This window comes from Oryctolagus cuniculus, chromosome 12 (genome assembly GCF_051225735.1).
Source record: "Oryctolagus cuniculus isolate XC-2025 breed Fujian yellow rabbit chromosome 12, ASM5122573v1, whole genome shotgun sequence".
In the NCBI taxonomy this organism is placed as follows: Eukaryota; Metazoa; Chordata; class Mammalia; order Lagomorpha; family Leporidae; genus Oryctolagus; species Oryctolagus cuniculus.
In genome coordinates, this window is record NC_142878.1 from 51,991,713 (window position 1) to 52,013,135 (window position 21,423).

Consider the following 21,423-nt stretch of genomic DNA (forward strand, 5'->3'; position numbering starts at 1 on the left):
CTTCCCCCACCCCCTCCTTGTTTGTGTCTGTGGTTTCGGCGCATGCGCTGCAGAAGGAGTTAAATCCCACTACAACCACCGGCGTTGCTGGCCTGACGGGGGCGAGTTGGGTTGGGTCGGAGTTAGGGGTATAGTTGGGTGGAGGGGAGGATGGGGTTGATCCCGGGATCTGCTGGAGCAGGGTTGGGGTAGGATAAAATGTCTGCCCTGGTAGATAGGGAGGTGAGATGAAGAGAAGCCTTGATTTGAAGGGACGTGGTGAGACAGTGGTGTCTGCAGGGAATCCAGAAGCAATTTGGGTGGATAAGAGTTTGGTGGGAGAGGTGAGGTTTACATTGGATCGGCTTGAGCAGGTTAGGGTGGGTTTGTCTTGAGCTGGACGAAGTGGTGTGTATGGGCTTGGTGTGAACGGAGGAAGGGGAGGATGTGTCGCTTTTAATTAGAGTTGATTAGGATACGTGGCAGGTAGTACAGAGTCGGGCTGGGTTGGCCCGAGGGTTGAATTGGCAGACCATTGCTTATCCAGAAGCTGGCCGTTTTGTGTGGGGGGTGTGGATTAGGGCAAAGCACAATTTTCAGGGTCTGTATTCATTTTCTCATGTGGCCTCTTTGACAGGTTTTATAAATTTGATAAGTCTCAGTGTCTCTGCCAGAAATTATACAGGTTCATTCAAGTAGATCTAGTCTTGGGCAACAGTTTGACCAAGTAACTCAGTTAAGCCAAACCGAGCACCCGGTGTTGGTTTCATGTATTTGAAGCTGGTGTTGAGCATTTGAAGTCATTTTTACCTGCACTGCTAGATTTAGAAGAGGCACCAAATGTGCAGAGGGTAATAAGGATTGTAGTATTGCTTCTGTCACTGTCACTGATTTTTATGACATGGCCAGATCTCTGAGTCTGTGGGCCTGCATTTTACATCTGTGCATTTAGGAGCAGTAACCATGGCTACCTTTGAAGGGCTTCTGAGGATGAATGAGAACAGTATTGGTAAAGAGCTTTTAGGTTCCTGGAAAAGGAGCGCAGTTTAAGTGTGTATTTAAGGCATCACATTAAATGAAGAGGTTGTGGGAGGGGTAGCGGTTTTGTGTTGTTGTTTTCACCTGGTTTCTGACTTTTGCACTTCTCCATACCAGGCTCTAATGCTAGAAAATTTACAGAAACACTCAACACCCCATGCTGCATTCCAGCCAAATTCCCAGGTAAGAAAGGTTTGGTAGCTGGAGTGGGCTTGTTTGGAGGTACAGACACATGGAAGGAGGGCCATAGTGTTCTACATTTGATGCTTAAGTCCTTACCAATATTTTTCTAAGGTCCCTTGGTTGGAAATGTTCTCGTACTAGGACAGTTGAGTTCTAGCCAAGCCCAGTTTTGCACAAGGACCTGTAAAGAATAGAATCAAAGGAACTGTTAGTTAATTCCTGATCCTCGCAGAAAAATGTCACTCTGATTAAGTGTCACTGAGAACTAGAAGTCATTTATTTGCCGTTGATTTGGGAAAAGTCGTTGATGTTTTTGAGTGGAGATACGAAGTAGCTCACCAATAGGGCAGTGTGGGAAAATACTTGCTCATCAGGAATTCTTTGACAGCTTTTTTTCCACCAAGAATGCAATCTTTTGTAAATCATGCACTATTATTAGTGTTATCTGCCAACTCTGTGTGATTACATTTAAACATCACTAATAGCTCTGTTACTTCAAACAAGAAACAGGTTTTGGAGGCCTTGGTTTCCTCAGTTTCCTTATCTGTAATGAGAAGATGTTGAACTAGATCCATAGTTTTATAACTGCTCAGCTGGGCTTTGGGGGGCTTCCTAGGAAAGATAGATACCTTCTTTCCAAGTAAGCAAGATTCCTACTCCCTCTTAAACTAGATTAGATATGTTATCTACTTCATGAGTTCTGCATGAGATTTCTTTTTAAGAAATCATTTTGCAGTTAAAAACGTTTCTTAGCCTGCACAATCTCCTAAGGTTCCTTTTACGTTTTAGAATCTCCTCAGTATAGTGTGCCATGCTCTTAGGGAAAAAACCCAGGTCTTTATTAATGCAGTGATGTGCAGAAACATTACCAGATGAAGTCCCAGGATACTGTGGAGAACAAGAGAGCCTTCCTGTTCCCTTGTTATCACCTTATTAAGCTGTTAGTATAATCTAACCAATGTTCAGAGGTTTAGCTGTGTACTTTAACAAGGATAAGGGACTGCATAAGTTAATCAGTTCATGATTTACAGCAAACTTGCATATTCTCTAAAACATGTAACCTGTGCCTCTTCACTGTCCATTGAGTACCCAGAGACCCATTTCTACCATAGGTGAAAACAAGCAGTTAATATGCTTAGGAAATACAATAATCTGGAAAGTATTTATTCAGAATTTGTTTTCCTTTTTCTGGCCCTCCAGTAGAACATAATAAGATGATTCTGGGGAGGACTTGTAAAGAGAAAGTTGGAGGGCAGAAGATGAAATGGGACCTGTGTTACAGAGGGAGAAAAGGAAAAAGTCAAAGCTTCTGGATTTTAAATACTGTTAGCAAGGGTTACTTTTCATCCAAAGAAATCGAGTTATACTCTGTCTAAATGCAGAGTGGATATCTCATTTCTTAGTCTCTTGATTTTATTTTTAAACACTGTGCTTGGATTTTGGAGATGTTTGACAGAATGTTTCCTGCATTGGTGGAGATGGACATTTTGGAGGAGTTGCCAATTTTTTTGTCCTTTCAGTTGTACTGTGACTGAAAGGAGACTTCAGATTAGCTTTAGATAATGTTCTATATTAGCTAAAAATATAAATAAAGTATAAAGAAATATAAATAAAGTATAAAGAAGGCGTAATTACAGGAGTTTTATTTCTTTTTTAAGTTATTTGTACAGCAACATCTTTGGTTGTGATTTTTAATTTAAAATTTTAATTTAAAAGTTATGTGCAGTTCTTCACTTTTATGACTCACAAGGCTATTTATTTTGGTCCTCACTATAGGATTAGTTTAGAAAAGGACCTTCCAGCATTTTGGTTTTCTTTCTTGGGTCCAGCTATAAGGGAGTAGAGCTTTGCTCCATAGAATTTTCTTTCTGGTGTATTCCTGGTTTGCCTTCCTAGACCTTTTCCCATTTATTCTACATAGATTGGCGAGGAAATGAGCCAGAACAGTTTCATAAAGCAGTATCTGGAAAAGCAGCAGGAGCTACTTAGGCAGCGTCTGGAACGTGAAGCTCGAGAAGCTGCAGAACTTGAAGGTAAGCCCAGATCGTCACTGCTAAGGCGAACTTCTATATTCTTTCCCAGTCACCAAGTAGAGAGACCTCACTAGGCAATTTTAGGAATAAATCAGGCTAAGACTACCACTTATTTGTTGTTAGTTTATGGTGCCAAGTGAGTTCCTATTTGCTTTTGTCAGGAAAGAGGACACTTAATTTGACTGTCTTGTTGGAACAGGATTCCTGCCAACAGGAAACATTATAAGTAAATGAAGCTGCCAGTTAGATGAGGCAGAGCTTAATTCTAGGGAGTTTGTTCTTTATATACGGTGCTCTTTTTAGTGTGTGTCTGTCTGTGACTGTGCCCGATTTCCTTCGTGCCTCTGCATATTCCCATGTGCTGAGCCCTTCACTCCCTCCCTGCCCCGACCCAATCTATACTTTGCAGAAGCTTCAGCTGAGTCGGAGGACGAGATGATCCATCCTGAGGGAGTGGCTTCCCTGCTGCCTCCTGACTTTCAGAGCAGCTTGGAGAGACCAGAGCTGGAACTCAGCAGACATTCGCCCAGTACGTATCTCCCTCCCCACTGCGCTGTTTTGTCAATCCTGCGTAGTTGGTGGGGGGAGGTAGTTAGGCCTCCTTTCATGCTAAGCCTCCATGAAAGTTCCAGGGAAATTCTGTGGCATTGATAATTTGTCATTTGTTTTTCATGGAAATTATATCCTTTTTTGAAATCTGCTTTCACCTATCTGTGTTGTTACCTTCTCAATATTTGGTGAAGTGATATGATTCTCATCCTACTTCTTCAACCTCTTCAAACTCTGTTTAGCAACAGTCACAACTCTCTTTGATCTCTTCATGAGTTGTATATATTATGTGATGACATTCTGTCATCTTCCCAAATTAGGCATCAGGGCTGCAGTTTCTTAATTCATTCAGCAGATTTTTATTGAGTGCATATTTTATACCAGGTATGTGCTAGATTCCAGGAATATATCAGAGAAAAAGATAAGTCTGTCCAGGGAAACTTAAAGTCCAGTGAGGAGATGGATGTTACTTAATTACATGGTTAATCAGTTGTGCTAAATGCTGTGTAAGGCAGTGTAGAGTATAATATTCAGAGCTCTAACCTGGTATGTGTGATTGGTTCAGGTTCAACAGTTAACGTTTTCACGCTATAATACACAATAAGCATTTTATTTTGCATAGTGTCTCAAGCAGAAGTCCATAAAGAAAGCTAAGATACACCGTCTAAGACAGTGTATTTCAGGGCATGTGAGCAACAGGTAGATAAATTACAAGTGTTCTGAGTCATTATTGTTAGTGGAGTCCCTTCCACCCTTCTATATTCAGTATTTTTAGAATGTGTTATCGCTTCTCAGCCTTTTGGCTAAATCATAAGTAGTATCTGCCCTTATCAGTGTATCGAATGTCTTGAAGTTTCCAGCTGTTAGAACTAATACAGAATTTCTTTATGAAAATAGATTTTTTAGGATCTATTGAATGGTGGGAGAGAAATTTCCTGAAAGGCTAGGACATTTGGAGGACCCTTGAGTCTAATTTTAAGGTCCTAGTTTGCTCAATATAAGAGTGTTTCTTCATCTGAGTCTTGGACCTAGAGGAAAACTTTTAGAAACTTTTTAATTAATACTATCTAACTGTGGAGTTATTAGTTCTTTAGGGACCTCTTTTCTTACTCTTAGCAATCTTCTTCTCCCTACTTGTAAAGCTGGGAGAGAAAGGAAAGCACCTCTATCTTTTTGAATGGCAGAGAAAAATCTCTCATCCTCTGGTTTACTCTCTAAATGCCTGTGACAGCCAGGACAAAGCCAGGTTTTGGGAACTCAGTCCAGGTCTCCTGAGTGGGTGGCAGGGACCCAAGTACCCATCACCTGCTGCCTCCCAGGGTTTGCATTAACAGGAAGCTAAATTGGAAGCAAAAAAGCAGGGACTTAAACAAGGTACTCTGGTATGGGATATGGATATCCCAAGTAGTGACTTAACTACCCATCCTAGAAAAACTCTTCTATAAATGGTCAGTATTTCTTCTCAAATAAAAAGCAGCCAAAAAAATTATTTTTTCTTAAAAAGATCTATTTATTTATTTGAAGGTCAGAATTAGAGAGAGAGAGAGAGAAAGAGAAATCTTTCATTCACCAGTTTACCCCCCAAGTAGCTGCAATGGCTAGGGCTGAACCAGGCCAGGCCGAAGCCAGGAGCCAGGAGCTTCAGATAAGTCTCACACGTGGGTACAGGGGCCCAAGCACTTGGGTCATCTGCTGCTGCTTTCCCAGGCACATTAACAGGGAGCTAGATTGGAAGTAGAGCAGCTGGGAATTGAACTAGCATCCATGTGGGATGCTGGTGTTGGAGGCTGTGGCTTAACCTGCTATGCCACAATGCTAGCCCTTCAAAATACAGATTTTTTTTTTTATATAATTTTTTTTTATTTATTTGAAAGAGACAGATCTTCCATCTATGGGTTCATTCTCCAAGTGCCCACAAGAGCCAGGGCTGGGTCAGGCTGAAGCCAGGAGCCCAGAACTCTATCCACGTCTCCCTTTTGGGTGGCAGGGGCCCAAGCACTTGAGCCATCATATGCTGCCTCCCAGGTTGCATCAGCAAAAGCTGAATCATAAGCAGAGCAGCGAGGACTTGTTTGAATTATTACTCCAGCATGGAATCCCAAGTGATGGCTTAATCCACGGTACCACAACACCTACAGTGAATGTAATTTTTTTTTTTTTTTTTTTTGACAGGCAGAGTGGACAGTGAGAGAGAGAGACAGAGAGAAAGGTCTTCCTTTTGCCGTTGGTTCACCCTCCAATGGCCGCCGCGGCCGGCGCGCTGCGGCCGGCGCACCGCGCTGATCCGATGGCAGGAGCCAGGAGCCAGGTTCTTTTCCTGGTCTCCCCATGGGGTGCAGGGCCCAAGCACCTGGACCATCCTCCACTGCACTCCCTGGCCACAGCAGAGGGCTGGCCTGGAAGAGGGGCAACCAGGACAGAATCCGGCGCCCCGACCGGGACTAGAACCCGGTGTGCCGGCGCCGCTAGGCGGAGGATTAGCCTAGTGAGCCACGGCGCCGGCCATGAATGTAATATTTTTAAAGGAGAAGTGGAGGCTGGCGCCGCGGCTCACTAGGCTAATCCTCCGCCTTGCGGCGCCGGCACACCGGGTTCTAGTCCCGGTCGGGGCGCCAGATTCTGTCCCGGTTGCCCCTCTTCCAGGCCAGCTCTCTGCTGTGGCCAGGGAGTGCAATGGAGGATGGCCCAAGTGCTTGGGCCCTGCACCTCATGGGAGACCAGGATAAGTACTTGGCTCCTGCCATCGGATCAGCGTGGTGCACCAGCCACAGCACGCTGGCCACGGCAGCCATTGGAGGGTGAACCAACGGCAAAGGAAGACCTTTCTCTCTGTCTCTGTCTCTCTCACTGTCCACTCTGCATGTCAAAAAATTAATAAAAAATAAAGGAGAAATGGTAGACTAATCTAACTAGAGGGAAGTGTTTCATATTCGAGAATACTCAGAATCAGTTTTTAGGAAAAGATTTTATTTATTTATTTGAGAGGCAAAATTATAGAGGGAGAGACAGAGAGAGATCTTCCATCCACTGGTTCTCTCCCCAAATGGCCACAACAGTCAGAGCTGGGCCAGTCCAAACCAGGAGCTTCTTCTGGGTCTCCCACATGGGTGTAGGGGCCCAAGAGCTTGGGCCATCTTCCACTGCTTTCCCAGGCGCATCAGCAGGGAGCTGGATCAGAAGTGGAACAGTCGAGAATTGAACCGGCACCCATATGGGATGCTGGCACTGCAGGTAGAGGCTTAACCAACCTGCTATGCCACTGCACTGATCCCTAGAAGGAATTTAAAAGGTAGACTGGGGGGCCAGCACTGTGGCACAGTGGGTTAACGCCCTGGCTTGAAGCGCCAGCATCCCATATGGGTGCTAGTTCGAGACCCGGCTGCTCCACTTCTGATCCAACTCCCTGCTATGGCCTGGGAAAGCAGTAGAAGGTGTCCTTGGGCCCCTGCACCCACGTGGGAGACCCGGAAGAAGCTCCTGGCTCCTGGCTTCGGATAGGCACAGCTCCGGCTATTGCGGCCATTTTGGGAGGCCATTTGGGGAGTGAACCATCGGATGGAAGACCTCTCTGTCTCTCTCTCTGCCTCTGCCTCTCTGTAACTGTGCCTTTCAAATAAATAAATAAATCTTTAAAAACAATCAAAGGAAAAAAATAAATAAAAGCTAGATTGGGAGGTGGTAGATTTGAGGAATGAGCCAGCAGATAGAAGACTGTTTTTCTGTCTCTCTGTTCTGCCTTTCAAGTAGATGAAATAAATAAAAGATAGATTGGGATAATGTTATAAATGCCAAGCCAGTAAGTATGAGATTTTTTATTTTTTTAAATTATTTAAAGTTGGGCCTGTGAAGTGATGCAGTAGGTTAATATCTACCTGCAGTGCTGGCATCCCGTTATAGGTGCCAGTCCCGGCTGCTCCACTTTTTTTTTTTTTTTTTTTTTTTTTGGTACATTGAAGGAAACTTTATTACATTTAATTTAAATATTAATTTAAACAATCACCAAAAGCAAGACAACAAAGGAAACATACAGACACGTTGGACTTCAAAACTTAAACAAAAAAAAAATCATATATCAATGACATAATCAAAAGTGAATTGGCTAACACAGAATGACAGCATTTACGATCACATATCTGATAAGAGATTAACATAGAGGCTATAGAGAGAACTCCTACAACTTGGAAACACCAAAAATAAATTTAAAAATTGGTAAAGGACCTGAATAGACATTTCTTCAAGAAATCAGAATTAGTGCTAATAAACAGGGAAATGTAAAACAAAACTACTTCCCAGTCATTAGTCTCAATATTATCAAAATAACAAAAAAATGTTAGCAAGAATGATAATTAATTGGAACCACTGTGCATTGCTAGAAAAATGTAATATGCTGTAATTGGTGTGAAAAACATAATCATGATGCATCTAAAAATTACAGATGGAATTACCATATAACATAGGAATTCCTCTTCTGAGAATAGACACGAAAGAATCACAAGGAGGGACACATACAGACACTTGTATATTCAAGCACAGAGGGGCTGCTCCACTTCCAATCCAGCTCTGCTGTGGCCTGGGAAAGCAGTGGAAGATAGCCCAAGCACTTGGGCCACAGCACCCATGTGGGAGACTGAGAAGAAGCTCTTGGCTCCTGGCTTTGGATCAGCTTAGCTCTGGCCATTGTGGCCATTTGGGGAGTGAACCAGAGGGTGGAAAGCCTTTGTCTTCCTCTCACTGTCTGTAACTCTACCTCTCAAATAAATAAAATCTTTAAAAAAATATATATATACACATATATATATATTTAATTTGATAGGTAGAGTTATAGACAGTGAGAGAGACAGAGAGAAAGGTCTTCCTTCCATTGGTTCACTCCCCAAATGGCCGCTACGGCCAGCGCTGCGCCGATTGGAAGCCAGGAGCCAGGTGCTTTCTCCTGGTCTCCTATGCTGGTACAGGGGCCCAAGCACTTGGGCCATCCTCCACTGCCCTCCCGGGCCACAACAGAGAGCTGGACTAGAAGAGGGGCAACCGGGACTAGAACCCTGCGCCCATATGGGATGCCGGCACCACAGGCGGAGGATTAACCAAGTGAGCCATGGTGCCGGTCCTAAAAAAAATATTTAAAGTAATAAGGGAATCATTGAAAATTCTTAATAGGACCATGATTTGATAAGGACTACTCCTTTTAGAAAAAGACGGGCTCTCAGTTCTTAATGTAGTTTTTAGTGAAAATGGATCCTGAAATAGAAATAAGGTTTCATTTTTAAATTTAAAAAAAAATTTATTTATTTATTTGAAAGAGTTACACAGAGAGAGAAGGAGAGGCAGAGAGAGAGAAAGGTCTTCCATTCACTGGTTCACTCCCCAATTGGCTGCAATAGCCAGAGCTGTGCTGAATTAAAGCCAGGAGCCAGGAGCTTCTTCCAGGTCTCCCATGCAGGTGCAGGGACCCAAGCACTTGGGCCATCTACTGCTTTCCCAGGCCATAGCAGAGAGCTGGAATTGAAGAGGGGCAGCTGAGACTCAAACTGGCACCCACATGGGATGCCGAAACTGCAGGCAGTGGCTTTACCCTCTATGCCACAGCGCTGGTCCCTAGAAACAAGGTTTCAAACATAAAGATTAAGAGTGAGGGTAGCCCGTTTTCTTTAGTGCTGTATGTCATTAGCAGGATTCCACCTGTGACTGTAATTGATGAAGGAAAAAATACCCGAAGATAAAACAAAAAAGAAATGAAAACTGAATTAGAGAATATGAATGTAGCAGATTGTAAAGGACACCTAACAGTTACCTTAAGTGCTCTTCTATTTGTATTTTATGCCATAAACTTTCCTCCCTGTGATCTCGGCTGGGATGTACGTCTTATGGTAGGTGTGGTACAGAATTTGTTCCAGGTCCTAAATGAAGTGGTGATACAGAGTTCTGTCAGTAATGAATCAGATCAGGGTTAATACCCGGTGTTTGCCTCGAGGTCTGACATCCCTAGATGTCAGTCTGCCACAGGCTAGGTACCCACTGCAGTGGCAGCTTAGTTGTTGGCTATAGATGTTTTGTGTTCTCGCTTTAATAACAAGATTTTAATTAAAGTAGTATCTCTTGAAACATTTTGTTAATCACTAGTACCACATGAGGAAATTTTTTTGAGAATTATGAATTCCTGGGAGCTACCCCAGAAATCTTAGGGAATCTTGAGTTCTGGGACTCGATTTTTAAAAAGATTCCTGAATGGTTTCATAGACCAATTCAGTTTATGGATGGCAAACTACAGGAATAGTTCTCTAGTTTTATATCCATCAGGAGGATCTTTGGCTTCTATTCCAGCAGTCTCTTACTTAGGTGCTAAAGACAAAATCCCAAATAGAAAGGGAGAATTTTCTATGAATCCCTCCATGAATTTTCCTGTTGACTTTATTTAATTTTTGAAAAAAAAATTTTTTTTTTAAGTTTATTTATTTGAAAGGCAGAGTTACAGAGAGGGAGAGAGGGAAACAGAAAGTTCTTCCGTCCCCTGATTCACACCCCAAATGGCCACAATGAACAGGGCTGGGCCAGGCTGAAGCCAGGAGCTTCATCCAGATCTCCCTTGTGGGTGCAGGGGCCCAAGCACTTGGGCCTTCCTCTGCTAGTTTCCCAGGTGCAGGGAGCTGCATGGGAAGTGGAGCAGTTGAGACTCAAACTTTTGCCCGTATAGGATGCCAGCTGCACAGGTTGTGGCTTAACCTGCAGTGCCAGCCCCAGATTTTTTCCTTACAATATGTATTTCCCATGAACTTCATTTTTTCAAACTTTGGCCTCTTTTGGGAGCTGGAAACTCAATCTGGGTCTCCCACATGAGTGGCAAGGACTGAATCACTTAAACCATTACCTGTTGCTTCCCAGGGTGTACTTTAGCAAGCTGAAATGAGAGATGGAGCCAGAACTTGAACCCAGGCAGTCTGATCTGGGATGCAGATATCCCAGGTACTGTCTTAAACCACTGTGCCAAACACCTGCCCCTGCCTCCCAGCTTATCTCCCTACTACTTTCTTCAAATTTTTCTTCTAAGATGTTGGGAATCAGTCCATCCCTCATTGTCAGAAGTTTTCTTAGAGTCCCTTCTATAATCTTAACTGTGTATAAAAATCCTTATCTCCCTAAGTTAACTTTTTGAAAAAGAGCTCATTCTAGGAAAATATAAAAATAGTTTAATAATGGATATTCAAAATATTGATTCTATAACAAAAACATAGCCACAGATGATCTTAGCCAGCCCTTGGCTTACAGAGCATGTAACCCTCATTCCTTTACTCATATTAAATCTGGATGTGAGATTTTAGAGAAATGTTGAATACTTCTAGTAGGGCTAACCTGAGTCAGATTTAGGTTTGGCTTCACTGCCAGGTCTTTGTTCTCTCTTTTTTTTTTTTTTTTTTTTTTTTTTTTTTGACAGGCAGAGTGGACAGTGAGAGAGAGAGACAGAGAGAAAGGTCTTCCTTTGCCGTTGGTTCACCCTCCAATGGCCGCCGCGGCCGGCGCACCGCGCTGATCCGAAGCCAGGAGCCAGGAGCCAGGTGCTTTTCCTGGTCTCCCATGGGGTGCAGGGCCCAAGCACCTGGGCCATCCTCCACTGCACTCCTGGGCCATAGCAGAGAGCTGGCCTGGAAGAGGGGCAACCGGGACAGAATCCAGCGCCCCGACAGGGACTAGAACCCGGTGTGCCGGCGCCGCTAGGCGGAGGATTAGCCTAGTGAGCCGCGGTGCCGGCCGTAGGTCTTTGTTCTCTTAATTCCTGCTATTTATTACCTAAGGATACCCTCTGGCCACAGGCTTTACTATGATCTTTAGCTGCCCCATTTGGGTACTACAAATCTTGCTCAGGGATTTATGTGGAATAAAGAGGCTACTTTCCTTATTGGCCACTACACATTCTTTTACTGTAATTCATCCTGTACGGACTGGCAGCACCTGTTCTTTCTCCTGAAGGTCTTGGACTTTGGGATCTTGGGAATCTTAAACTCACTCTGACTTGTTTCTTGACTAAATACATTTGTTAGCCCATTATCAGTATTGGCTCCACCTTTAACCAAAATGCTCAGTTTCTAGGCATTGTTTCCCATTATTTTTGTTTTCTAAAGGTTTGTTTATTTATTTGAAAGGCAGAGTGAAGAGAAAAAGGGAGAAACAGAGAAAGAGATATCTTCTACCCGCCGGGACTTGAACCCAGTTTACTCTCCCAAATGGCCACAACAACCAGGTCTGGGCCACACCAAAGCCAACAGCCCAGAACTCAATCCAGGTCTCCTACATGAGTGGCATATTAGCAGGAAGCTGAAATTAGAAGCAGAGCCAAACAGTTGAGTCAGGCACTCTGATATGGGATGTGGGCATCTCAAGTGGAATCTTCACCACTGTGTCAAATGCCTGCCCCCTCATTTTGAAATTACAACACATCTGACCTTACTTAGCACATTTATCCCTAGCCAACCTTATACATTCTTCTTTTTTCCTTTTCATTTAAACTGAGATAAAGCAGCTTCTTTTCCTTATTACTTGCTAGGAACTTTGCCTAAAAATTCATATAACAAATCTTTCGGTTTTACTGATTTTATAGTTTTACCTATTCCAGGTGCTAAAAATTATGAAATTATTATATCCACTGCACTAATATCTTATCTTCAGATGTCTGTTAAGGATTCCAGCCCAATACGCAGATCCGGTATATAAGCCCTAATACAAGTCTTTATTCACTCAACTAATATTAATATTCATTCAGAGGACCTGTAAATCAAGTGATTATAAAATTTTTCAAAATGCATGTCATTTTCTAGTTCATTTACCAGTTTCATGTTGGGGTTTTTTTTGGGGGGGGGATTTAAATTACAGAAGCAAAACTTAGTTCACTTTAGCTTGTTGAGATATAGAAGTAAGAAGAGAGAAGATCTTGAGTTAGAGTTGATCATCTGCTTTACACCAGCTTAAATACTATTAATGTTCTATTTGATTTTGTGGATCATTTAAATTTTTTGTACTGTACTAAAATTGAGCTCAATCTAGCTGACTGAGTATCTGGAATATAATAATCTATGCTCTTTTAAAAAAAATTGTTATGTATTTGAAAGGCAGAGTGACAGCAGGAGAAACAGAGCAAGAAAGACCAAAAGGATTTTCCATCCACTGCTTCGCTCCCCACATGCTTGTAACAGCCAAGACTAGACTAGGCTGAAGCCAGGACCCAGGATCCATCTTGGTCTCCCATGTGGGTGGTAGGAACATAAGAATGGGGCCATTGGGAGCCGGACCTATGGCGCAGTGAGTTAAAGCCCCGGTCCGCAGTGCCATCATCCCATATGGTTCGAGTCCTGGCTGCTCTCCTTCCAATCCAGCTCTCTGCTATGGCCTGGGAAAGCAGTAGAAGATGGCCCAAGTCCTTGGGCCCCTGCACCATCATGGGAGACTCGGAAGAAGCTCCTGGCTCCTGGCTTCAGATCAGCGCAGCTCTGGCCATTGCAGCTATCTGGGAAGTGAACCAGCAGATGAAGACCTCTCTCTCTCTGTCTCTGTCTCTGTCTCTCTCTCTCTCTATCTCTGTATCTCTACCTCTCTGTAACTCTGTCTTTCAAGTAAATAAAATTTAAAAAAAAAAAAAAATGAGGCCATCATGTGCTGCCTCCCAGGCACATTAGCATGAAGCTGGGATAGGAAGTTTGGAATACCTGGGACTCGATCCCAGACCACCATGATATGATATGGGATGAGGCATCCCAAGTGGTGGCTTAACTGGCTCCTACATTTTTAATTTTGAGCTTCAGCATTTTTTAAATTTAGTTCTTTATTTGAAAGGCAGAGTGATGGAGGGAGAGAGGGAGGGAAGGAGAGGGATTTTCCATTTACTGGTTCATTTCTCAGACGCCCATATTAGCCGGAGCTGGTCCTGGCCAACTCCCAGAGCCAGGAACTCTGAGTCTCCTATGTGGGTTTCAGGAACTCAAGTACTTGGGCCATCAGCTACTGCCTCCCAGGCACATTAACAGGAAGCTGGATCCCAAGGGGAGACAGGACTTGATCCTAGGCTCTTCTATATGGGAAACAGGCATCCCCAATGGTGGCTTAACCTGCTCTGCTACAATGCCTGCTCCAATGTAATACTTTAATGCTAGTAGGAAACTTAGAAGTCATCTAGTTCCATCCCTTTTTCTCAGTCAAGATATTGCGACCCATATTACTTCAGTGATTTACCCATAGTTACCTACATTTGTGGAATATGAATGAAAATTTTTTCCAGTTTTACATGGAATTGTTATTTGAGATGATTGGATTTCAGGTTATTTTAACTTTTTTTTTTTTCCTTAAAAAAAAAAAATCTCTCACCTTGAGCTCTAATGTATAAGAACTAATTGGCCGGTGCCGTGGCTCAATAGGCTAATCCTCCACCTTGCGGCGCCGGCACACCGGGTTCTAGTCCTGGTCAGGGTGCTGGATTCTGTCCCGGTTGCCCCTCTTCCAGGCCAGCTCTCTGCTGTGGCCCAGGAGTGCAGTGGAGGATGGCCCAAGTGCTTGGGCCCTGCACCCCATGGGAGACCAGGAAAGCACCTGGCTCCTGGCTTCGGATCAGCGCGGTGCACTGGCCGCAGCATGCCAGCCGTGGCGGCCACTGGAGGGTGAACCAACGGCAAAGGAAGACCTTTCTCTCTGTCTCTCTCTCTCTCACTGTCCACTCTGCCTGTCCAAAAAAAAAAAAAAAAAACTAATTGACAGGATGCAGTTCTGAAGCCCTGTCCAAGTGGCTTGAAGTGATTTCTGGGAACTTGAAAACCAATCATCTAAGTACTTATTTCTTGATTTTGTCAGTGTACAAATAGAATCTTATATTTAGTTACAAAGTGTTGGTCAAAACAAATAGTAGCAATAGGCAGTGTTAAAAAAGGACATAGGGGGCTGGCACTGTGGCACAGTAGGTTGATCCTCTGCCTCCAGCACCAGCATTCTTTATGGGCACCAGTTGTAGTCCTGGTTGCCCCTCTTCCAGTCCAGTTCTCTGCTGTGGCCTGGGAAGGCAGTGGAGGATGGCCCAAGTGCTTGGGCCCTGCACCTGTGTGGGAGACCAGGAGGAAGTACGTGGCTCCTCCTGGCTTTGGATCGGTGCAGCTCCAGCTGTTGTGGCCATTTGGGGAGTGAAGCAATGGAAGGAAGATCTTTCTCTCTGTCTCTCCCTCTCACTGTCTGTAACTCTACCTCTCAAGTAAATAAATAAAATCTTTCCAAAAAAAAGACATAGAACATAGTGAGATCTTGAGTTTAAGACTTCAGATTAAGACTTTGGAGAAGTTCATATATGTACTTGGGGCAGGGCATTGTGGCATAACAGGTTAAGCTGCCACCTCCATCCCACAGATGCTGGGTTCCAGACCTAGCAGCTCCACTTCCAATCCAGCTCCCTCCTAATGTGCCTGGAAAACAGTGGAAGATGACCCAAGTCCTTCATGTGGAGGACCCAGAAGAAGCTCTGGGCTCCTGGCTTCAGCCTGGCGCAGCTTTAGCTGTTGCTGCCATTTGGAGAGTAAACCAGCAGATGGACGAACCATCTCTTTCTCTCTCTTAACTCTGACTTTCAATAAAACAAAAATAAATCTTTTTAAGTCTACTTGTATTTACACATCTCTACTGGAAATTTGAAGTCCTTAGAAGTTATTTTACTTTTATTTGAGTTTATGTGAATTGACAGGTATTGAAAACATTCCAGACATGCACAACAGGAATTACCACTAGACCCTGACCGTGAGAGCATTACATGTAGTCTTTTCTTGAGTATAGACGTCAAAGAAATTAACAAAGATATGTACTGACCAGCTCATGCAATGATTGCTTGGATTTTAGGAAATACCATTTTAGAAAACTGTGGATGAATACTTCTGTCATGAGTCTGACTTGATTTCCTTTCACTTACTAGGAAAAGGCTCCTCTGTTTCTGAAGAGAAAGGTGAATCTGATGATGAGAAACCAAGGAAAGGAGAAAGACGGTCATCCAGGGTGAGACAGGTAATTGTCCAGAAGCTTCCTTCGTTGATTTGAAGGATGCCTGAGCTGTTTCCTCCTCCCTTTCTTCCTCAGACTTCTAGAAATGGAGTCTAACTTTCTTTGCTAGCTGTCAGATTTCTAAACTAATATGTATTTTTTAACATTTATTTATTTGAAAGGCAGGGTTAGAGAGAGGGAGAGATAGAGAGCTTTTCCATCCACTGGTTCACTCTCCAAATGGCCACAATGGCCAGGGCTGGGCCAGGCCAAAGCCAGGGATCAGGAGCTTCATCCAGGTCTCCCAAGTGGGTACAGGACTGCAAAGACTTGGGCCAGGCAATTAGCAGTGAGCTGGATTGGAAATGGAGCAGCCAGGATTGAAACTGGTACCCATATGGATGCTAGCAGTGCAGGTGCCGGCCTGTGAATATGTATTTCTTTAAAAAAACCACTTAAATATGAAAGTTAGCAGGCTGATCTCTATGTTCTTAAAGCACATTATTAGGTATGATGTTAGGTAATTATTTGATTAAAGCTGTACAATGTGATGTTAAATGAGACAATAAAAAGCATCAAAATGGTAAAAAAAAAAAAATCCTACTAGCTGATACTGGGTTAGTTCTTCACCCTGCTTTCTAGATGTTCTGTTTATATTATAAAAACTTGAATCTAAGAAATTAACTGAGGGGCCAGCGTTGTGGTGCACCAGGTTAATGCCCTGGCCTGAAGCACCAGCATCCCATATGGGCACCGCTTCTAGTCCTGGCTGTTCCACTTCCGATCCAGCTCTCTGCTATGGCCTGGGAAAGCAGTAGAAGATGGCCCAAGTCCTTGGGCCCCTGCACCCGCATGGGAGACCTGGAAGAAGTTCCTGGCTCCTGGCTTCAGATCAGCACAGCTCCGGCCGTTGCAGCCAATTGGGGATTGAACCATCAGATGGAAACCTCTCTCTCTCTACTTCTCTCTCTGTGTAACTCTGACTTTCAAATAAATAAATAAACCTTTAAAAAAAAAAGAAAGAGGCCGGCGCCACGGCTCAATAGGCTAATCTTCCACCTAGCGGCGCCAGCACACCAGGTTCTAGTCCCGGTCGGGGCGCCAGATTCTGTCCCGGTTGCCCCTCTTCCAGGCCAGCTCTCTGCTGTGGCCCGGGAAGACAGTGGAGGATGGCCCAAGTGCTTAGGCCCTGCACCCCATGGGAGACCAGGAGAAGCACCTGGCTCCTGCCATCAGATCAGCGTGGTGTGCCAGCCGCAGCGCACCAGCCGTGGCGGCCATTGGAGGGTGAACCAACGGCAAAAGGAAGACCTTTCTCTCTGTCTCTCTCTCTCTCACTGTCCACTCTGCCTGTCAAAAAAAAGAAAAAAGAAAAAAAAAAAAGAAAAGAAAGAAATTAACTGGAAGCAACTTCATTCTTAATTTCCCTTGGGTTTTTTTGTTGTTGTTGCCCTAAGCATATTACTCATGCTTGTCTCCAGTCATACTTGTCTTCTGTGTTGCAGAAAATGTGTGTGGTTGTTTCTTCTTCCTAGGGGTGTCTAATAAGATACTTTTTCTCTTTTGATTGTGAACAAACATGTTTGGAACCATTGTGTATCTTTTCTTTTAGGCAAGAGCTGCAAAAGTCTCTGAGTGCACTGCTGAGGAGGAAGATCAAGAAACACCTTCTAGAAATCTGAGGGTTAGAGCAGATCGAAATTTGAAAACAGAGGAGGAAGAGGAAGAAGAGGAAGATGAGGAGGAAGATGAAGAAGAGGAAGATGATGATAATGAGGGACAAAAACCTAGGGAAGTACCAATCTTAAAACAGTTTGAGGAAGAAGAGGGGGAAGAGATGGCCAGAGCAACACCAGAAGAGGTAATGGATGAAAGACACAAAACTGTAAGGTCCCAGGAACAGGAGGGTTTAGAGAGAGGAGGAAGAGTTACAAGATCCCAGGAAGAAGCCAGAAAAAGTCATCTAGCCAGACAGCAGCAGGAAAGAGAGATGAAGACAGCGTCTCCCCTTGAGGAAGAAGAAAGAGAAATAAAATCTTCACAAAACTTGGAGGAAAAATCCAAATCGCCTTCCCCTCCTCGACTGACTGAAGATCTCGAGAAAGCCCCTCTTGTGCTGCAGCCAGAGCTAACAGTCAGTGAGGAGGAAACTCCCCCACCTTTACTTACCAAGGAAGCATCTTCTCCACCACCTCGTGCACAACTCCAGAGTGAAGAAATCGAGCCCATGGAAGGCCCAGCACCCCCTGTCCTCATTCAGTTATCTCCTCCTAATACAGATGCTGAGAACAGGGAGCTGTTAGTAGCTCAGCATCCTGTCCAGTTGGTGGGAAGCCTGTCTCCTTTGTCAAGTCCTGCAGACACCAAAGCAGAATCTCCCACAGAGAAAGTGCCAGAGGAGAGTGCCCTGCCTCTAGGTCAGAGGAGCACACTGGCTCAGTACCCAACCCAGAAGGCTCTTGAAACTGACTCAGAAAAATCTGCTCAGCCACTCCCTCTAAAAATCCAGGAATTAACACCGGCCAAGGGAATCACAGAGCAGTCTGTGAGGCAGCTGTCCTTGGAACAGAAGGAAGGCAGAAGGGCTTCTCACCCTCTTCTGCTGGGGCACAGATTGAAACAGTCAGCTGATTCATCCTCTAGCCGCTCGTCCTCATCTTCATCCTCCAGTTCTAGGTCCAGATCTCGCTCTCCTGACAGTTCAGGCTCTCCATCTCACTCACCTCCGAGGTCCAAGCAGAGAGATGTATCCCAGGCACATGTTCACACCAACCCTCGTGGTAGACCCAAGATGGACTCCAGATCAACATCAGAGTCCCGGTCCCGGTCCCGGTCCCGGTCCCGTTCAGCATCAAGCAACAGCAGAAAAGTGAGTGTGAGAGAATCCCAGGTTGATGTTCTGTCCGTACACCAGTGTGTTTTCAGCCCCTGTAGTGTCTATCATGATTCCTGACAGTTACAGGAAAAGCCTGACTTTCCTCTAACTTCAGAATCTAATTTTCAATTCATTGATTACTAAATGGGGTTCCTTTTCTTCCTGAGCGGGTTCCTTTGATTCCAGAGAATGTTGAGTCCATTTCTTCATCTCCTCCACTAAATGTAAACTTCTGCGGGGTGTGGACAAGCTTCTGTGTGTGTGTATACTGGTACCCAGCATCTAGATGGAACCTAATGAATAATAGTGAGGCAAGGGAGATTACTAGCTCAGGAAAAAACACAGGGCCAGAAAGATCAAAGTATTCTCTTGGGTCAGCAGAAGTTGGAAAATTCAGTGGTCTACTGAATATATACCATGTATTTTCCTTTATGTGTGTTTCATCTCTTCAGTCACTGAGCCCTGGAGTCTCCAGGGACAGCAGCACCAGCTTCATGGAAACCAAAGATCCCTCTTCTGGTCAGGAGATTGCAACTCCACCAGTGCCACAACTACAGGTCCTTGAGCCAAAGGAGAGGACTTCCGCCTCCTCATCCTCTATCCATGTGAGGCATCTGAGCCAGCCTGAGCCAGCGGAAAAGCATGTGACCCAGAGGTTACAGCCTGAGCGGGTAGGCTACTGTGACCTTCCCTTGAGGGAGATGAAGGATTAGGCACGATTTTCTCTTTCGTCTTAACTTTAAAACTGAGTTGTATCGACAAGCTTTAGTGGAAATGGAGAGAGTTGGGAATACCTAATATTCCTGCTTACCTCCTTTCCTACTCCCTGGTTCAAGAAAGCTGTACATGAGGCTGAACAACAGGGTCCTCATCTTCAGGGTGCTCTGGGTCACTTCTCCCTAAGAAGTCCTTTTGTCTGCCCAAAAGGAAGCCTTTTCTCAGTTCTCTCAAAAAGTAATTCTAATAAAATGGCTGTTGGCACAGAGGTTCTTCAGGTACCATATTCCATTCCATATTCTAAAACGAAATTGTGAAGATGCAGAGGGCTGCATGTGGAGCTGCTAGCTGGTACTGAGTATGTGCTGCCCTGCCATTTTCCAGCTCTTGGTTAACGAAAAGGAACCAAACAGATTTAAGTAGTTTGCTGTTTGTTTTTGCTGTCACCTGACAGGGGAGCCCAAAGAAGTGTGAAGCTGAAGAGGCAGAGCCACCAGCTGCCACACAGCCCCAGACCTCAGAGACTCAGACCTCTCATCTACCAGAATCAGGAAGGATTCAGCACACTGTGTAAGTGTTGTGTCTCAACTGGGCTATAGCAAGAACTACAAGCAGGGGATAGTCTGCTCCCTAGGGGTCTTTGACTAGGCATTCCTAGTCTGTTTTCCATTATGAAGGCAGAGCTTTTATCTGAACAAATGTTAGACTTAATTACTACTTCAGGACCTGCCACCAGAACTCTTAAGGTATTCTGAGAAGTGATGGTCAGGGCATGAGGAAAACATACCTGGGATCATCCAGCCAAAGTAGTCAACTCCTTTAAGGAGCAGGCACCAGTGTCAGGAGTTGACTTAGGGCATCCTAACTCACATTGACCAGCTCCATTGGAGCCCAGGAGCCTGTTTTCATAAAGAATATTGAGGGTCTGTGAAGAACACCACAGTCTATATCCAACTTAGCTCTTTATAGCATACAGTTCAGCAACATAGGAAGTCCCCATGAAGTCGGAAACTTTCCTGGACTCCGAAGATCCTATGATTAATCTTATGATTAAGCTTACTATTTATGTAATTAACATAGATTATTTTTAAATCCTTAAGTCCTAGAGAAATGGTATTAGATTAATTTTATAATTAGTTATATTATTATTCTGAGTTGTGTTCTATAAATGAAGCCATTGAATTAAAATTCCTGCCTTCAAAATCTCATGAGTAATGAAAAAAGTTATGCATTATGAGAATAAGATTGATTGGCTCTTAGATATCAGCAATCCCAAACTGCTTTGGAGAATGTCCTGTGTAGACAATTGGCCTATAGTTGTTCTATCTTGTTTTCTTGTTTTTTTTATTTTTTATTTTTTAAGATTTATTTATTTATTTGAAAGGCAAAGTTACAGAGAGGCAGAGAGTTACAGAGAAAGAGAGGTCTTCCATCCACTGGTTCACTCCCCAAATGACTGCAGTGGCTGGAGCTGAGCTTATCCAAAGCCAGGAGCCTGGAGCTTCTTCGGGTCTCTCACATGGGTGTAGGGGCCCAAGGATTTGGGCCATCCTCCGCTGCCTTCCCAGGTACATTAACAGGGAGCTGGATCGGAAGTGGAGCAGCCAGGACTTGAACCGGTGCCCATATGGGATGCTGGAACTGCTGGTGGCAGCTTTACCCGTTATGCCACAGTGCTAGCTCCCCATCCTTGTTTTCATGTTGTCATAACACCAATACTACCAGGGTGATTTTTCCCTATGTGTAATAATCTAATCATATACACTGTCTCAGAGCTTTAGCCCATCTTTTAACTCTGGTTTTTGGAGGGTGGTGGGCAGGTGACATTATTTATTATCTCATTGCCTTGTAACTGCAATAATTTTATACTCCTTGTTGTATAGCTTTTGCCCTGGGATCTCCTTATCCCATACTGCTGTCCATTCTAATACTTTTATCTCTGCTGCCATCTTGTGGCCATTGAAGCCCAAAGTTTACTTCCTTGGAAAAGTTTTTTTTCCTTTTGGGATGGGTCCATTATCCTTTGGAAAAGAGTTTTTCTTCTAGGACCATAAAGTG

General features: G+C 44.1%; 1 protein-coding gene across 21 annotated transcripts in view; it reads left to right on the plus strand.

Moving 5' to 3' along the window:
- The window catches only part of ACIN1 (apoptotic chromatin condensation inducer 1), a 37,322-nt gene that overhangs the window by 781 nt on the left and 15,118 nt on the right, over positions 1-21,423 (plus strand). For 8 of the 21 annotated variants that reach the window (XR_016217958.1, XR_016217957.1, XM_008269360.5 and 5 more), the window contains exons 2-8: positions 1,135-1,200; positions 3,122-3,233; positions 3,643-3,762; positions 15,709-15,797; positions 17,386-18,642; positions 19,101-19,319; positions 19,820-19,935. Coding sequence is in view for 18 of the 21 variants with exons in the window: in XM_008269360.5 (XP_008267582.4) it covers positions 1,135-1,200; positions 3,122-3,233; positions 3,643-3,762; positions 15,709-15,797; positions 17,386-18,642; positions 19,101-19,319; positions 19,820-19,935 (1,979 nt within the window). In the remaining 3 variants the exon portion in view is untranslated. Of the gene's footprint in view, positions 1-40; positions 324-1,134; positions 1,201-3,121; positions 3,234-3,642; positions 3,763-15,708; positions 15,798-17,385; positions 18,643-19,100; positions 19,320-19,819; positions 19,936-21,423 lie in introns of those variants that run through there. The other 13 variants (XR_016217959.1, XM_089309891.1, XM_089309897.1 and 10 more) reach the window with 4 other exon arrangements.